This window comes from Pipra filicauda, unplaced genomic scaffold (assembly GCF_003945595.2).
Source record: "Pipra filicauda isolate LSUMZ 115617 unplaced genomic scaffold, ASM394559v2 scaffold135_size2527700_pilon, whole genome shotgun sequence".
Classification (NCBI taxonomy): Eukaryota; Metazoa; Chordata; class Aves; order Passeriformes; family Pipridae; genus Pipra; species Pipra filicauda.
In genome coordinates this window covers 2,216,981-2,231,730 of record NW_024103829.1, presented here as the reverse complement: position 1 = coordinate 2,231,730, position 14,750 = coordinate 2,216,981, and the positions used below count along the sequence as shown (strand labels likewise).

General features: G+C 35.1%; 1 protein-coding gene across 11 annotated transcripts in view; it reads left to right on the top strand.

Moving 5' to 3' along the window:
• The window catches only part of PTBP2 (polypyrimidine tract binding protein 2), a 49,453-nt gene extending 35,608 nt beyond the window's left edge, over nt 1-13,845 (top strand). For 5 of the 11 annotated variants that reach the window (XM_039378361.1, XM_039378359.1, XM_039378356.1 and 2 more), the window contains 7 exons: nt 3,205-3,400; nt 9,172-9,326; nt 10,776-10,809; nt 11,251-11,343; nt 11,719-11,935; nt 12,038-12,115; nt 12,255-13,845. In XM_039378361.1, coding sequence (XP_039234295.1) covers nt 3,205-3,400; nt 9,172-9,326; nt 10,776-10,809; nt 11,251-11,343; nt 11,719-11,935; nt 12,038-12,115; nt 12,255-12,387 — 906 coding nt within the window. In that variant the 3' untranslated portion in view covers nt 12,388-13,845. The remainder of the gene's footprint in view (nt 1-3,204; nt 3,401-9,171; nt 9,327-10,775; nt 10,810-11,250; nt 11,344-11,718; nt 11,936-12,037; nt 12,116-12,254) is intronic. The other 6 variants (XM_039378358.1, XM_027740785.2, XM_027740787.2 and 3 more) reach the window with 3 other exon arrangements.
• Nucleotides 13,846-14,750: the final 905 nt, after the last annotated feature.

Genomic DNA, 14,750 nt, shown 5'->3' with positions numbered 1-14,750 from the left:
ACAGTATAAGTGGCCATAGAGAAACTTGTATGGATGACTCTGTTTGCACTATGGAGTTGACGTCATTGTGTCAGTTCAGGCCTGTGCCTTTCTCTTTGGATTATGTGTCAGTCTGATTGAGAAAGGGATTTTTGTTTGTTCTTAAATTGCTGTTTTCTATTTGTTTTCTGCATGTGCTTACTAGCCTTCTAGTTTGTGTGCTCCTAAATACTACAGCTCCTAAATGAATCTGTCCATTGTCTGCTGACAAGCTGTTGGCAATTCTTGATTGATTCTTGATGAGCAACTCATCAGAATCATTTTCCCCTTTGTGAAAGTCCAAGAGGAGGGTACTTTTTAATAAAAACAGAGAGGGAGGAATGGCAGGGGCCTAGCAATTATTTGGTATCATTACACTCCTAGTATTGTATGATTACGGAAGTTTTGATACTTCCGTTGTTCAGGCTTTGGTTTTGGGTTTGCTGGCACAGGCAAGATAAAGAATGACACTCAGATTTGTAGAAGGGTCCCATGATACTCGATCCTCCTTGATTTGGCATGTGTGTGGTGTGGCATGGTGTCCCATGTGAATGTATGTATAAATACTGAAAGAATTTTCTTAGCATAAATAGAGGTCTTTGAGATAATGTCTGTATGTACATTCACTAACAGTATGGCTGGCCTTCTCATGTTTTTCAGGATGTCTGCCTGAGAGGAACAGGGTTTGAGGGTTTGTTGCACATTGTTTTATTGTTATACAAGAAGGAGCTCAGGTTACACATTCATAGTTGCGAATTTACATGTGAACAGTTAATCTTGAAAAAAATGCTGGATGGTAGCAATGTTTTTAGAGGTTTGTGATGCTATTGGTAGAGGTGGGTGGGGTGAGGTATTTTTGGTTTGGATTTGGTGCTTGGAGCCTTTCCTGGAGTGTGAGTACAGTGCTCATTAAGAGTGCATCTCCTTCCTTTCTGGTTCAGGATGTTCTTTCAGGCTATATGTGTCTCAACTACAAGGCATTTCTCTTCTGCAGTACCTTTTGTATGTACTTAGGTCTCTTTGTATTTATCAGAAAGAGGAGTTTGTGCTGTTTCAGTAGAAGTTTTAGCTACTTATGGAACTCCTTTTAAACACTGACTACTCTGGAAACTACTAACACAGGGATATCTTGGTTTGCCACTTTTTAAGTCTAAAATATTTTCATCAATTTAATAGTCTTTTGCCAACTATAAGTCAGCAGACTCCACTCAGAGGTATAGGATGAATCTTGATTGTGTTTTAAAGACTTGCAGCTTTCTGTCACGGTCCTGTTATTTGGACAAAGCTAAAGGATACTCCCTTTCGGTCTCATATGTACCTGTTTTCTTCATTATGTGAAATGGGTATTTCCTCGATGGCAATGGCATTGTCTTTGACAGTATATAAACTCTGGCTGTGTAAACTGAACTAATCCATATCTTAGTGGATTTTAGAAGATAAGAAGTCTTCTAATAGTGATGACTGATTCTCAGTATATACTTTTTTAGGTGTAAGTGTTAAGGTGAGATTCTTTTCTGAAATACCAGCATTTGGAGGCTTGGATTCTGTATAAAGGAGCTAGCAAATTCTCTGTGCTGTAATGGTGGTACCCACCACCACCCCAACAATGTAGCTTGTATTCTATAAAAAGGACAGTAGATTTTCCTTTTCCAATACTGTATAAAGCATTTTTTAAGCTGAGTTTCAGACAATTAAATTTCAAGCAATTAAATTTCAATTAAAGGAGTTTCTCTTTAATTGCTAAGTATTTGTTGAAATGAAGTGTACATTGTCCAGTTTCTATACTTTTTTTCTGTATGATTTTATTTTCCCATAATTTGGAAGTTCTTATTATGTGGACTTACATATTTTTTCCATTGACTGCTAATGGAGGTAATTCTTTTAAGTGATTTCATGAGCCCTAGAGATGTCAGCTGTGATAATACATTTTGTAGGGACAGCCTTGCTGACCCAGACGTAGCAGAGGGTTGTCTTCAAGATGTTCAGTTTCCAGATGTATCACTGTATGAAAACAGCTATGTTGCTTCCATAGCCAGCAGGCACACTAGGTTTGTGCACTGCTTAGCTCAAAATAGTAAGTCTTACCATAACTTGAACATATTGGGAAAGTACATTGCAGGTGTAACCAAGCTTGGGTCCAGAAGGGATATATTTCAGTCCATCATTAATGTAGAGAAATAAAAGATCTGATTTTTGTATTTGAAAATGTGATTTATTTGGTTTTTTCACCATGTGTATATATATAAGGTTGTCTTATAGCTAACATAATGACTTGATTGAATGCTAGTTCTTAAGGTGAGTTGTATAGTTGTATCTTCATGTTCTAGCATTTTTTAAGAATTAAACTGACTTTGTTACAAAAGTTTCCATTTTTTTAAATCTCCCAATATTTAATGTTAGTGCTTCAACTGAAAGGAAGGTATGCCCAAAATGTAAATGGACTAAAATCCAAGTATATCAATTTGCATGATATACAGTGAAGATGGAGAAAACGTTTGTATTGGCTTTTTTAGAGACTGTTTTCATAGAGTTCTAAGTGGTGGTGTGTTCAGAGTTCATGTGAATTTCACTGTTCATAGGCATTTCAGAAGTACTCATCAATTGTGAAAATGGGATTTTTTTAAAAAAGTGTTAGTAACATCAGGTTAGCAGTTAAAGTTGCTTATCATTCCATTTTGGCACTAATTACCTTTAGTAGGAGAAGGAAAGCATGCAAGAACAGTGTATATATTCTGTTTTAACAGATAACTGTCTAACATGGTAGTTAAGTCTAGATTTTATTTTTTTTTCCTTAGGTCAACTTTCCATATTATTGAGTACTTATGAGATTCTTGATTTTTTTTTTTTTTTTTCCCCCCCCCCCCCCCCCCTTGAGAAATCTATTTGGCCTTTTGTCTGAATTTAAGCTGTACTGGTTAATTAGCTGTATTCAACAAACAAAATTTAAGTTCCACAGCATTAAAATGTTTGTTTTTGTGGTGCATAATCAGTTTCTAGGTAAAAGAGGTAAACATCGACCTTCCTGGAATCATTTTGAGAGGTTAATGCGTTTTAATCTTAATCGGTCTTAAACTAGACAGCAAGATGGATAAGCATCTATACACTCACCCTGTTTAAAAAAAAAAAAATGTTGTGCAACCAACCTGTATTGTGTGTCTTTGAAATAAATTGTGATCCTTTTTACAGGCCTTAGATGGTCAAAATATTTATAATGCTTGCTGTACCCTACGGATTGATTTTTCCAAACTGGTGAATTTGAATGTCAAGTACAACAACGACAAAAGCAGGGACTACACTCGTCCTGACCTTCCATCTGGTGATGGACAGCCAACACTGGACCCAGCTATTGCTGCAGCATTTGCAAAGGAGACCTCTCTTCTAGGTACGATGCTGACATTCATTGTTCTTCTGTATTGCAAAGCCACTTGATGAAAATGTTTACTAATCCTTCTAACAACTAAAGGTCTTAAATTGCAATAGTATCCAAAGGCCCACTCAGGGTTCAGTCTGTATTGCAGTCTGAATTATAGTAACAAATTATATTGTCTTAGAAGTACTGCAAAAATGAATGGGAGAATGCATGACAAAATGAGAAATGCAAAAAGTATTAGGAAAAGTCAAAGTAGTACAACTTTAGTCCCAAATCTGTCTGTCCTTCTTTCGTATGTTCCTGTCAGTTGCTACTGGCCACCTTGCTCACTCTCCCACCAACTTTGTTAGAGAGACTTAACATGATTTGTGTGATTCCTTCATGCAAATGTTTGTAATATCAGATTATGAAAATAAGATTTTGTTGGTTACCTTCAGTAAGGAAAGATTATGCTCTTTGGTTAAAAAACCCAAACACTATGGTGCTAAATCTGCAGATTTTGTGAATAAAAGGAAAAAATCTGTAGTTGCACTTCTAGTGCTATGGTACTTGAGTTCTAATATTCTGTAGGCCTTTGAGTTCATCATAACTTGGTGAAATGATCTGGGAAAAATACAGATGTATCTTATCTTCTGACTATTACCAAAATAATCAATGCATACTCCTACTTCTGTCAAATTGCTGTTTTTTGGTGAGAACACCTTTCACTTTTTAAAAATGTAATAGTACTCAGATAAAGAATCATTACTTCCATAAAAGCTGATTGAGTATGTTGTGATCATTGTTCTTCCCACTTAGTCTTTTTCTTTTTTTTTTCTTTTGTAATTTCCCGTTTTTATTCTGAAGAAAACATCAGAATAACATAGATTTCATAGTTTTTTGTACAGGCTGGGCCAAATTCAAGTAAGTCTGAGTTAATGTAGAAAAGAGGGGCCTCTGTTCTCGGTATGTTGCAAAAGGTAGAAGACGCTTAGTGAATGATGTAAGCCCAGGAAGAGGATGAATACTATAGTTAGGGCTACTGAATGCTGTGCTGTATTTTCCCCTTTTCTGAAATCAGATTACCTGAAGGATACTTTTCATATCTAGTTGTAAAGTACCTACAGACCCACTTCCTACAAATTTCAAAGTGCTTGAGTTCACATCTCCAGTATGACTTGCAAAATGTATCACTTGCAGCTACAGCAAAAGTTCTGGAAAGTAAAAAAATATCATAGGAATCCAAAGTCTCAGAAAAACATGTAGCTAAAGTTTATTTTCTTTTTTTTCTCTTTTAACTTCCCATAGTTTAAATATTAAAATCTCTCATTTCATGGTTCAGTAGGGAAAGCGGATGAGTGTTTGTGAGGAAGTTTGACACTATAGAGATGAGTGCTGTAGAAAAACCCTTGAGGCAGTTAGTAATTCTTTTGTCAGCGCATAATGACTAGAACGTAGGCATGGGGCTGCAGTATGAGTAGTAAGAGGACAAAAGCAAAATAAAGATGCTTATTAAATGAGACCTGTAATACTAGCTGTTGTAAGGCAGGGATTTAGGAGAGGAGAGAGTAAAGATTCGTGAGTTATAAAACAGTGCCAAATGCAGCACTACTTATGTAACTAATTCTGACATTTTCCTGAATCCCGAGAAGTTGCTTTCTAGCCTCAGGCTTACTTACATGTTTCTTTGTATATAATACTTACAGTATGCATCAAATTAACAGGTTTAATTTGCTTGGCATAGTGAAATCACACTCAGAGGATGCTCGGATCATTGCATTACTCTAGATATGTTTAACTGGGCTTCTTGTACTTTCTCCAGTTATCCAGGTGACTTTAGCAGATTTTATTTTTTAGTGGTTTAGGCCTGAAAGTCACCTAGATGCTTTTGTGATTGTCTGCAAAACTACACAAGTTCTCTAACATTTTGATTTTAATCACTCATTCTTTTGTGTATATTAAAGGTAGTTTCTAGTAAAATTATGAAGATGACAGTCATAATAACTAATTAAATATTTTATTTCTTACTCTCTGGATGCACCTCTTTAAACGTACTGTTTTTCCAAGCAGCAGGAAAATAAAAGGTACATGACATGAGTAACTTTCATTGCAGCTGTGAAACATTTTCAGAGCATCAGTGAAGTCAGTCATGTTTATTTTGATGGGTAGTGGAGATTATATATCATGGTTGACTTTTTCTTCTGTAAAAGCATTCATTGTTTTGAAAGAGACTTAAGGGAACTGGGTATATTTTCTAACTGCTTGTTGCCAGTTGGCTGAGCTTGGTGTATTAAATCTTCATCCTCTGTCAAATGGGGATAGCTATTAGAGGAATTTTTTTAGATGGCATTTTTTACTGGTTTTACGGAATTTGAGCTCTGCAGCTGAAAAACTTCACAAAAAGACTCCACAATACTGTTGGTGCCTTGGTAATTTAGGATAGTTGTTAGAATGGGAATGGCCTAGTTTGAATATGGAAGAACAGGGTTCTCATTCTGGGCTGCTAACTGTGTAAAAAGGCACAAAATTTAAGTGATGTAAATAAGAGGACAGAGGATAGAAAAACTCAAAACCTGAAAATATATGCTTGTGCGTAGAAATTATAGCTGCGTTTTTGTTCAGGTCTCGAAAGGAGAAGGGTGGGAAGACTTAAAGAGTCATAGAAGATGGAGGTTGGCGAACTATGATATGTGAAATGTGGCAGAAAGATAGCAGCAACCTTCCTCCTCATCTTTTTTTATCTTAATGTTGAATTTCTTTCTATAATGCTGATAAAGATGTCTTCAGTGTATACTCAGTGTCTGCCATGCCCTATTCATATGTGATTCCCGGAGGGCGTGTTCCCCCACGAGGGAGCCAGGCTCTGTTTTGAGTTTAATGTGATGCTCTTCAGGTTCTTTTGCATGCTCAAAATGAATACCATGAGTTGAACCTGTGGCATTCTTGTAAAAATGCTTGCTCTAGCTGCTCTATGTATATAATGAGATCACTAACAGTAAATGTGGTAAGGACTCACTTCTGCCTTTTGCTTGTAATAAGCTAATATATGCTGGAGACTTGTACAAAACTTGGGTGCCTTTTTGTTTTTGGCTTTTTAACAGTATACTGTAATTCACGTGTCAAAAGTGAGATTTAGGTTTAACATAATTTTGTGAGTTGAGTTTTAGTGACAGGATGTGAATCTTGTTACTCTTGATGTTTAAATGTGCATTAATACTAAACCATTACATATCTCAGTTTCCTTCTGGATAGAAGGAAACTTCCTCTTCAGTAAACGTAACTTTAGGATGTACTGTAGTAACACTTGCAGCTTTGTAAGCTGTTATGCAGAGATTTTAAAAGAACCTGTTATCTTCCTCAAAGCCACTCAGGCTAAGTATGAGAATCAGGTCAATATCTGTTACAAAAAGATGGTGGTTACTTGACATAGAGCCACAAAAAGGGTTCATAACAGGACCAGGGACTAAATCCAGTTCTCAGTCACAGTTGTGCTTACCTGCATTGATATGACTACCACTTCCTGTGGTTTTCACGTAAGTTCATACTATATCTTTAGTTTAGCTTTAATTTGCCTACTATTAAAATACCATTACTAATTTGCATTTCAGAAGTAATGCAAAAGGGTAAACTGAGGGAAGATAAATAATGTGACATGTATTTCAACTTCGTTGAGGAAAAAGGTATATAATATTTGTATGTTTTCATTAATATCTTGAAAAAACAAAAACCTGTAATCTATAGTTGTTGGAAGCTAAAATAAAGCTAGGGACAAAGATGTCTAATACTGGTTGAACATGTTAACAAAGTAGCTAACATTTCTAAGTAGTTTCAGATAAGTCCTCAAATCTTAAACAGTGTGTTACATTGTGACTAATAATCATAATAGAAGCTGTTCTTATTTATTAAAAATCTTCGACTTGCTTAAATCAGAATGGCAAATCAGAGTGCAGTGGAGTCTACAGAACAAGAATTGTTTGCTGTGACTTTGTAATTTGTCTGACCTTTCCGAGAAATGAGATCTATGTGTGCTATGTAATCAGTTAGAAACATATCAATCAAATAGATGATCCTAACCCACACGCATCATTACTCATTCATCTACTACATCCTTGGCTGTGATGAAATAAGGTGTCAGAAATCTTTGAGACTGTAAATTGGACATATTTTCAATGAGTCTTATTATCTTTTGAAAGAAGGAGAGAATTACTAGTGGACAAAATGAGCTGGTTGCAAGTGAATTATCAGAAGCGATGTTTTTTTCTTTTTCTGTTTTTGTACCTCACATATAAAAATGTATCTATAATCTCCCTCCTCATTCCCTCCAAAAAAGTTACAGATGTTATGTAAAAAAACCTTCGGATAAACAACAGCTGTATTATACTGAACCATGACAAAGAAAATATTTTATGTAAGAACTACTTATCACAAATACTGATAAGAAATAATACTTTACCCCCAGTTTATATATGTTTAATATTACAGCTGGAAATATGTTGTTGTGCTTAGGGTTCATCTTTATCCCTTGCTGTCATCTCTGGCTTTCCTTGTTAACACTTTCTGCTAGTGCCTCTTTTAAGATTCTTACTAATCATTTTGAAGGATAATAATTCAAAATATTTTTGTAGGAATAGTGTTAAATTAATCTTTGGTTTTAACTGAAAATTAAGAATTTGAATTCCATGAAGAATTTTGCCTTTTAAATTATGAATTACTCAACTATGCTGTGCCTAGCTAGGGAAAGAACCATTAAAACTTCACTAGTCGTCTCTAGATTCCTTTATTTCTAAAAATATTGGACTGGCTTAAAGCTTCCTAAGGCTAGGGAGAGGTGCCTAGACGTACTAGAAGATTTGATATGCTCTAGTAAGACATAGTAGCTTGACGTTTTCTAAAACTTATGTGACTGCTATTGACCTAGTGTAAAATCAGTTGTTTTCCTTCAGGTGGACATGTCGTGCCTTACTGTCCTGGAAACATATTTTGCTAAATTAGTGCCCCTTTACTGGACTGTATATGATGTGCAAATACAGTGTTGATCAAATATGATAAAGCTGTTCCTATATAACTATGTATAGTGCATGTTTATCACAAGAACCTTTCATGAATCCTGGGAGTGACACACTTTTCTGGTACTCCAGGGACTTGACCAGACAAAACCAACATGTGTCTACAGGGTCCGAGTTTCCTTGAAAGAATAAAAAATGAAAGCACAACAGAAGGTTTAGCTAATAATTATGTGCTTCTTCAGAGAATTGGATCACAAAAGCCATGGAGCATCTTGAATCTTGAATTTAGAAGGTTTCTTCCTCACCTTTGTGCTGAGGCTGTGAGAGATACATACACCTTTTTATGTGGCCACCTGCAGTGTTGCATATTTAGTCAAGCATCAAATGGAAGTGAGGAATGTCTCTCAAAGGGTGATGGAAAAGAAAGATGTCATGATGCAGAGAGCACAATTAGTGTTTATTCTCACTGATTTAATCAACGTTTACTTTAGACCACTTTGATAAACTAGACTCTTGAAGCGTTGTGGAGCGCAATGGAAACTGTTTTGGTACACAATAATGTTGATTTGAAAAGAAAGTATTTTTACACCTCATAACTTTGTGGACTTGATCTGAATTAAAAAACGCCACATTTCTCTTTATGTTAATTTAGCAACCCATTTTACAACCATTTGAATTACTTTAAGAGTGGAATCGTCTGCTGTGTAGAGTGTTGTATGCAACACTTGTGTTGATATAGGAACTTCTTTTTAAACGACTTGTGTGTGTTTCGTAAAATACGCTTTATTTTAAAATTAGGGCTTCCTGTTGCAGCTGTTCCAGGGGCTCTGAGTCCTTTGGCTATTCCAAATGCTGCTGCTGCAGCTGCAGCTGCTGCTGCTGGTCGTGTAGGAATGCCTGGAGTTGCAGCTGGTGGCAATACAGTCCTCCTGGTTAGCAATTTAAATGAAGAGGTCAGTAAAACAATTTTACTTTTCCACTCTTCAGTCACACTTCATTTGTCAGTATTTTATAATTTCTTTGCATTTGTCCTCTTACATTTGGATTTTAAGCTCGAAGTATTTTTTGTTCTTTTTTTTTAATAATCCCCAAAGTTACTTTTAAAGCCATTATTGTTAAATACATTTGTTTTCCTAGGTAGCTAACAACTTTAAATATCCTTTTATAGTCAGCTACCTGTTTTTTTTCCTAAGAAAAATGTGGTAACTCCACTGCATGTTTGACATTTGAATTGAAAGCTTTATTTTTACAAAATAGCAACTGTGATTTCTTTTGCAATTATAATCATGTAAACTAGAATTTCTGTTTTGTTTCTAATTGTTTGCTGTTTCATTTCATGCTTTTATCTCACATTTTGAGGTCTTAATTTATGTAAACTACTCTAACACATTTTTCTTTGAAGGTTCTCCCAAAGATCTTGACGAGGCACTCTTCCAGTCTCTCTTAGTAATTTTTTTTCTTTGCAGTTACTCATTTGTCTTTAAAAAAAAAAAAATGTGGTAGCAAAGCATTTTCACCTTAACTATATCTTTCTTGCTAACTCTGAAATCTAAAGGGATTAATTTAGTTTTGCATTTTTACTGTCCTTTACATTTATTTTGATGGCTGTGAAAGCTGGTATGAAATGTGGGAAGTTTGTATCAGTCTAGCTGTTCCATTTTTAACTGGCCTCTGTCACTGTAAATCATGAAGCTTTATTTATCATCTGATACTATTTTGTCATCCACAGTCTTGCATGTTAAAATGTTTTAGATCAGAGTGCCATTTTGAAAGATTTTTTGCCTGCATTTCATAACCAGCCATGCTTACGCAGTTAAAGTTTAAATTTTAAAATTTCTATTGCATGCTTTTTTTAATTTATTTTCATGTTGAGATGAAATGCTGTAGTTTACTCTTAATATGAATGTACTTTACCCATATTTGTCTTGGGTGACTACATTTTACTCAGTTTTTCTTGTACAGTACATAAACCAACCATTTTCTGACCAAATTCCTGCATTTCCTATGTACTGACCTATATTTTATTTTTTTTTTGTTCCCCACTTCCTTATTTTTTTTTCTTCTGCATTGCTGTATTCCCTCCCCCATTTCATCCTTTTCCCTTTGTGTTCAACTTCCCGTTCCTTGTCTTTACCCAAATCCCCGTGCCCTTCCCTGTCTTGCCCTTCTCCTCGTCTTTGTCTATGTTCCCTGTCTTCATTCCCTATGTTCATGCTTCTGTGCTTGAACAAAATGTTCCTCGGACCAACTTGCCCCAATTAACCGCCTTGAAACCATGATCCATGACCACCTCACCATTCTGCGGGAACCACCCTTCGTTATGGATGATCTGTTCATCTCCGCTCTTCCTCGACTCTTCTCTCTTCTTGTCTTACGCTGCTTGCTCTTCTCTCCTTCTAAAGATGGTTACGCCCCAAAGTCTGTTTACCCTCTTCGGTATGTTATTGTTAGCACTATACTTTTATTATTGATTTGATTTTGATTTTTATGGTTTTTGTTTGGTTGGTTTTTTATTTCACCTTAATTCTTATTTGTAGCTAGCACTTTGGCTTAAAGTTGAATAGTAAATCTTTTGCTATTTTTCTTTTGCTGTTTAAAACTCTCCATAGACAGTTTTTCTTTTAATGCATGCTAATATATTTTGCATGATCTTTAATTTAATATCATTCACATAGCTTTGAGGGTTTTTCAGAAATTATTCTTTTCAAAATTCACTATTCGAAATCTTTATCTCCTTTATTCATTTGTGAGTGTGTTGAGTTTGAGTGAGTGATCTTGTTGCTGTCTGAATGTTCCATTGATATGTCAAAATATATTACTTAGGTGACTGGCTTTAAAATGAACTTTTTCTTTTGGGTTACTTTTGACTTTGAAAAGGTGTTTATGGTGATGTGCAGCGCGTGAAGATTTTATACAATAAGAAAGATAGTGCTCTTATACAGATGGCTGATGGAAACCAGTCACAGCTGGGTAAGATTAGTTTTCTGTTTATTTTCTCTTTAGTCTAAGTATTTGGAAACCAGGCTGTTTAAGATCAGGTGAACTAAGTGTGTTTATTATTTATCAGTTTGTCTTTTATCCTGGTTACCCACCAGATCCAAAATCTTATTGCATGCACTTGTGTTCCAGAAGGTCTGCACGATATCCTAAATGAATTCAACAGCTGAATCACATTATTATCTTTAAATAAAATTGAATATTCTTGAAGCGTCTGCAGACCTAATTCTTGATTTCAGTCTTTTAGCATAATAGACCTTTTGATTTGCTTGGGTGTTTTTCTTGCTTGTGTGATGTACCACAAGCTATCGGAAGTAACACTCAATTGAGTAAACTTGTCTTTTTCAGCCATGAGCCATCTTAATGGACAAAAAATGTATGGAAAGATTATTCGGGTTACCCTTTCTAAACATCACACAGTACAACTACCTCGAGAGGGACTTGATGACCAAGGGCTGACTAAAGATTTTGGTAATTCACCTTTGCATCGCTTCAAGAAACCTGGTTCAAAGAACTTTCAAAATATATTCCCTCCTTCTGCAACACTTCATCTGTCCAATATTCCGTAAGTGTCCACTGTCAGTAAGCCAGTAATATTAATGTGCTTCACAACACACTGAATTGACTAATGATTCCCTGCTTATGCTTATTTTCTTTCTGTCTGTAGACCATCAGTAGCGGAAGAGGATCTACGCACATTGTTTGCTAACACCGGAGGCACTGTGAAAGCATTTAAATTTTTTCAGTAAGTAGCTTTTCTGCTACACATAGCTCTGACAGAAGAGTTTTTGCAGCACATCTTAAGAAAAAGCACATATCAGATAGCAAACATTAGAAGCAACCACTGTGGTGTTCAAGTTCCTAATTCCATTATTTTGTTTCAGAAGAGATCACAAGATGGCACTTCTTCAGATGTCAACAGTAGAAGAAGCTATTCAGGCTTTGATTGATCTTCACAATTACAATTTGGGAGAAAGTCACCATCTGAGAGTTTCTTTCTCTAAGTCAACTATTTAAAAAAGGCAGATTGAGAATGAAGGTGTATTGCATTGTTTGGTGTTGTCACCTATTGACTGTTCAGGAAAGTGGGGACCAGAGTTTGTCTTCTGTTTTTTTATTTTTTTTTTCATGCTGTTATCATTCCTTGATTGTTTTCAAAATTAAAAAATTAAAAAAAATAAAAAGCAGTGATATTAACTGCTGTAGTCAACTGTTCTTTAGATAAACCATTGTTTTGTTTAAAAGATTTCAAGATAATACCACATTTTTTCAACTTAGTTGACGTACGTGCCTTAAAAAGGAAAACTAGTACTGCTGGAATTGCATAACTAGTAAAAAGCAAATTTGGTTGTCTGGGGCACATTGTTACATGATAATTTAAATATGTTTAGGCAGGGGTGTGTAAAAAGGTTAAGTTTTTGTTTCTCCTGCTTGATTTCTTTATATGCTGGCTTGTCACTTATTTTTCTTTTTAATTGGATTAGATGCATTATGCTGACAGAGTAAAATTACATTATTTGATTTTTTGCTACTTTTTGCTTTGTGTTTTTTTTTAAAAGGCCTTTTGTATTACATTGTTCTGGTCTAGATTCAGTTATGAATGTAGGCATTAGTTAAAATTAACAAGGTACAGAATATTAATTTCTCAAAGGACAAAAAGTGACTTCTGTGACTTTGAGCCCTACGTGAAAAGCATTGTGGAATCTTAACCTTTTTGTACACACTCTTGTGGGATGTATCATATAAATGTCAGCACTAAGTAATGTCTTGTTTGTGGCTGAATATTTTTCGTAGATGTTTTTGAAGTTGACATGACTTATGTGCATTTCAATATATATTGCCATCTTTAGTTTGTAATTAAGATATGGAATATGGTTGTGGATTTCTGAGCATGTACAGACTGGTCAAGCTAGTTCAGGAAATGGTGCATGTATTTTTCAATGATGAAGAAAGTTTGCTGCAAATGCTTGCAGGAAATTTTGTGGCAGTTTCCTAAAACTGACAACCAGGTGGGACCAAAGTTTATGTGCCTTTAGTCTTAATTTACCTTGCATTGTAATATTCAGTTTTAATAAATCTCTTCAAAATATTTTGTATTTAGAAATTGATCTGACTTTACTATAAACATGACTCAGAATCTGCAGATCCACTTAATTTGAAAGCAGTTCTCTGTCAGTCTGAACTGTTACCTTGATTCTGTTTAAATGACCAATACTTTTTGAAATTGATGTACTTAGTTTCAAGATTCATAGATTCTGTTACCTATGTAGAGGAAAAAAAGGTCATGTATATTTTCTATTAGTTGAGTTTTTACATCTTTAGAATTGTAAAATTCAGTATAGTTTGGAAGTGGCACAATTAAAAATTAATTTTCTAACAAAGTTGGGAGGTTTGATGGTTGTTTAATTTCATTTTGTGTGTACTCTGCTTACCTCTGTAGCATGCTCAATAAACACTTCTGTAGCTCTGTATTCACCTTTTCTGTCTTTCTCTGCTGCTTTCTCTCTCTCCTCTTCTTTGTTTTTCACTTCTACTGTGCTTCTAAATTCATGTTTATTCTCTGCCAGGGTGGGAAAAGCATAATATTAAAAACTACTCTTTATGGCTTTTTACCATAAATCTGATGCTGTGACAAATATCAGCTCTTTATTTTCAGAAAGATAGTGACCCCTTTGCAGGTATATGTGCATATTAAACATTTCCCACCCTGTTATAACCTACTGCTTTAAAGACATAACTTTTATTGTAGTTCGTTAGCTCTCTCTTTCTATCTTTTTAGTTTTTAAGCAAATTTATGCACTAATAGATCTCTCAGGTTTGCCATGCTCTCTTGCTGCAAGTTTCATCTTTCATTTTTTTTGTGTCTGCTAAAGATTTTCTACTAATCATATGGTATATTCATGGGTGAAAGTAACAAAATTTAACATGAGATTAGTGGACCATACATATTTGAGACCAGGATATTTCACCTTTTCAGAGCCATGGGTTCAAATTAATGTGAAAACAGTTTGGACACTTCAGTAGCGTTTCTTTATATTACTTTGAACTGATTGTTGTGGGTTTTTTTCTCTTCGATTAGAAATAGGATTTTACACAGTCTCCATTAAAGAGTAGCTGTATGATCCTGGAGCATTTGGTAAAAGCTGTCAATGTTCAAATCAAAGCATTTTTCTTTCACTTCTCCAGTACAACCACTGTAGATATACTGATGTTGGAATACCTTGTGAACTGATGTCTGTTCTCTGGGTTGACTTTCAAATCAGTAAATAGCTATCGGCTTTTTAAAGGTCATGGTATAACGTAGGGCTTGCAGTAGTCTTAATATGTTAAATAAAATGCACTGGATTCTTCCTGTTTTATCAGAATTACACCCAATATAT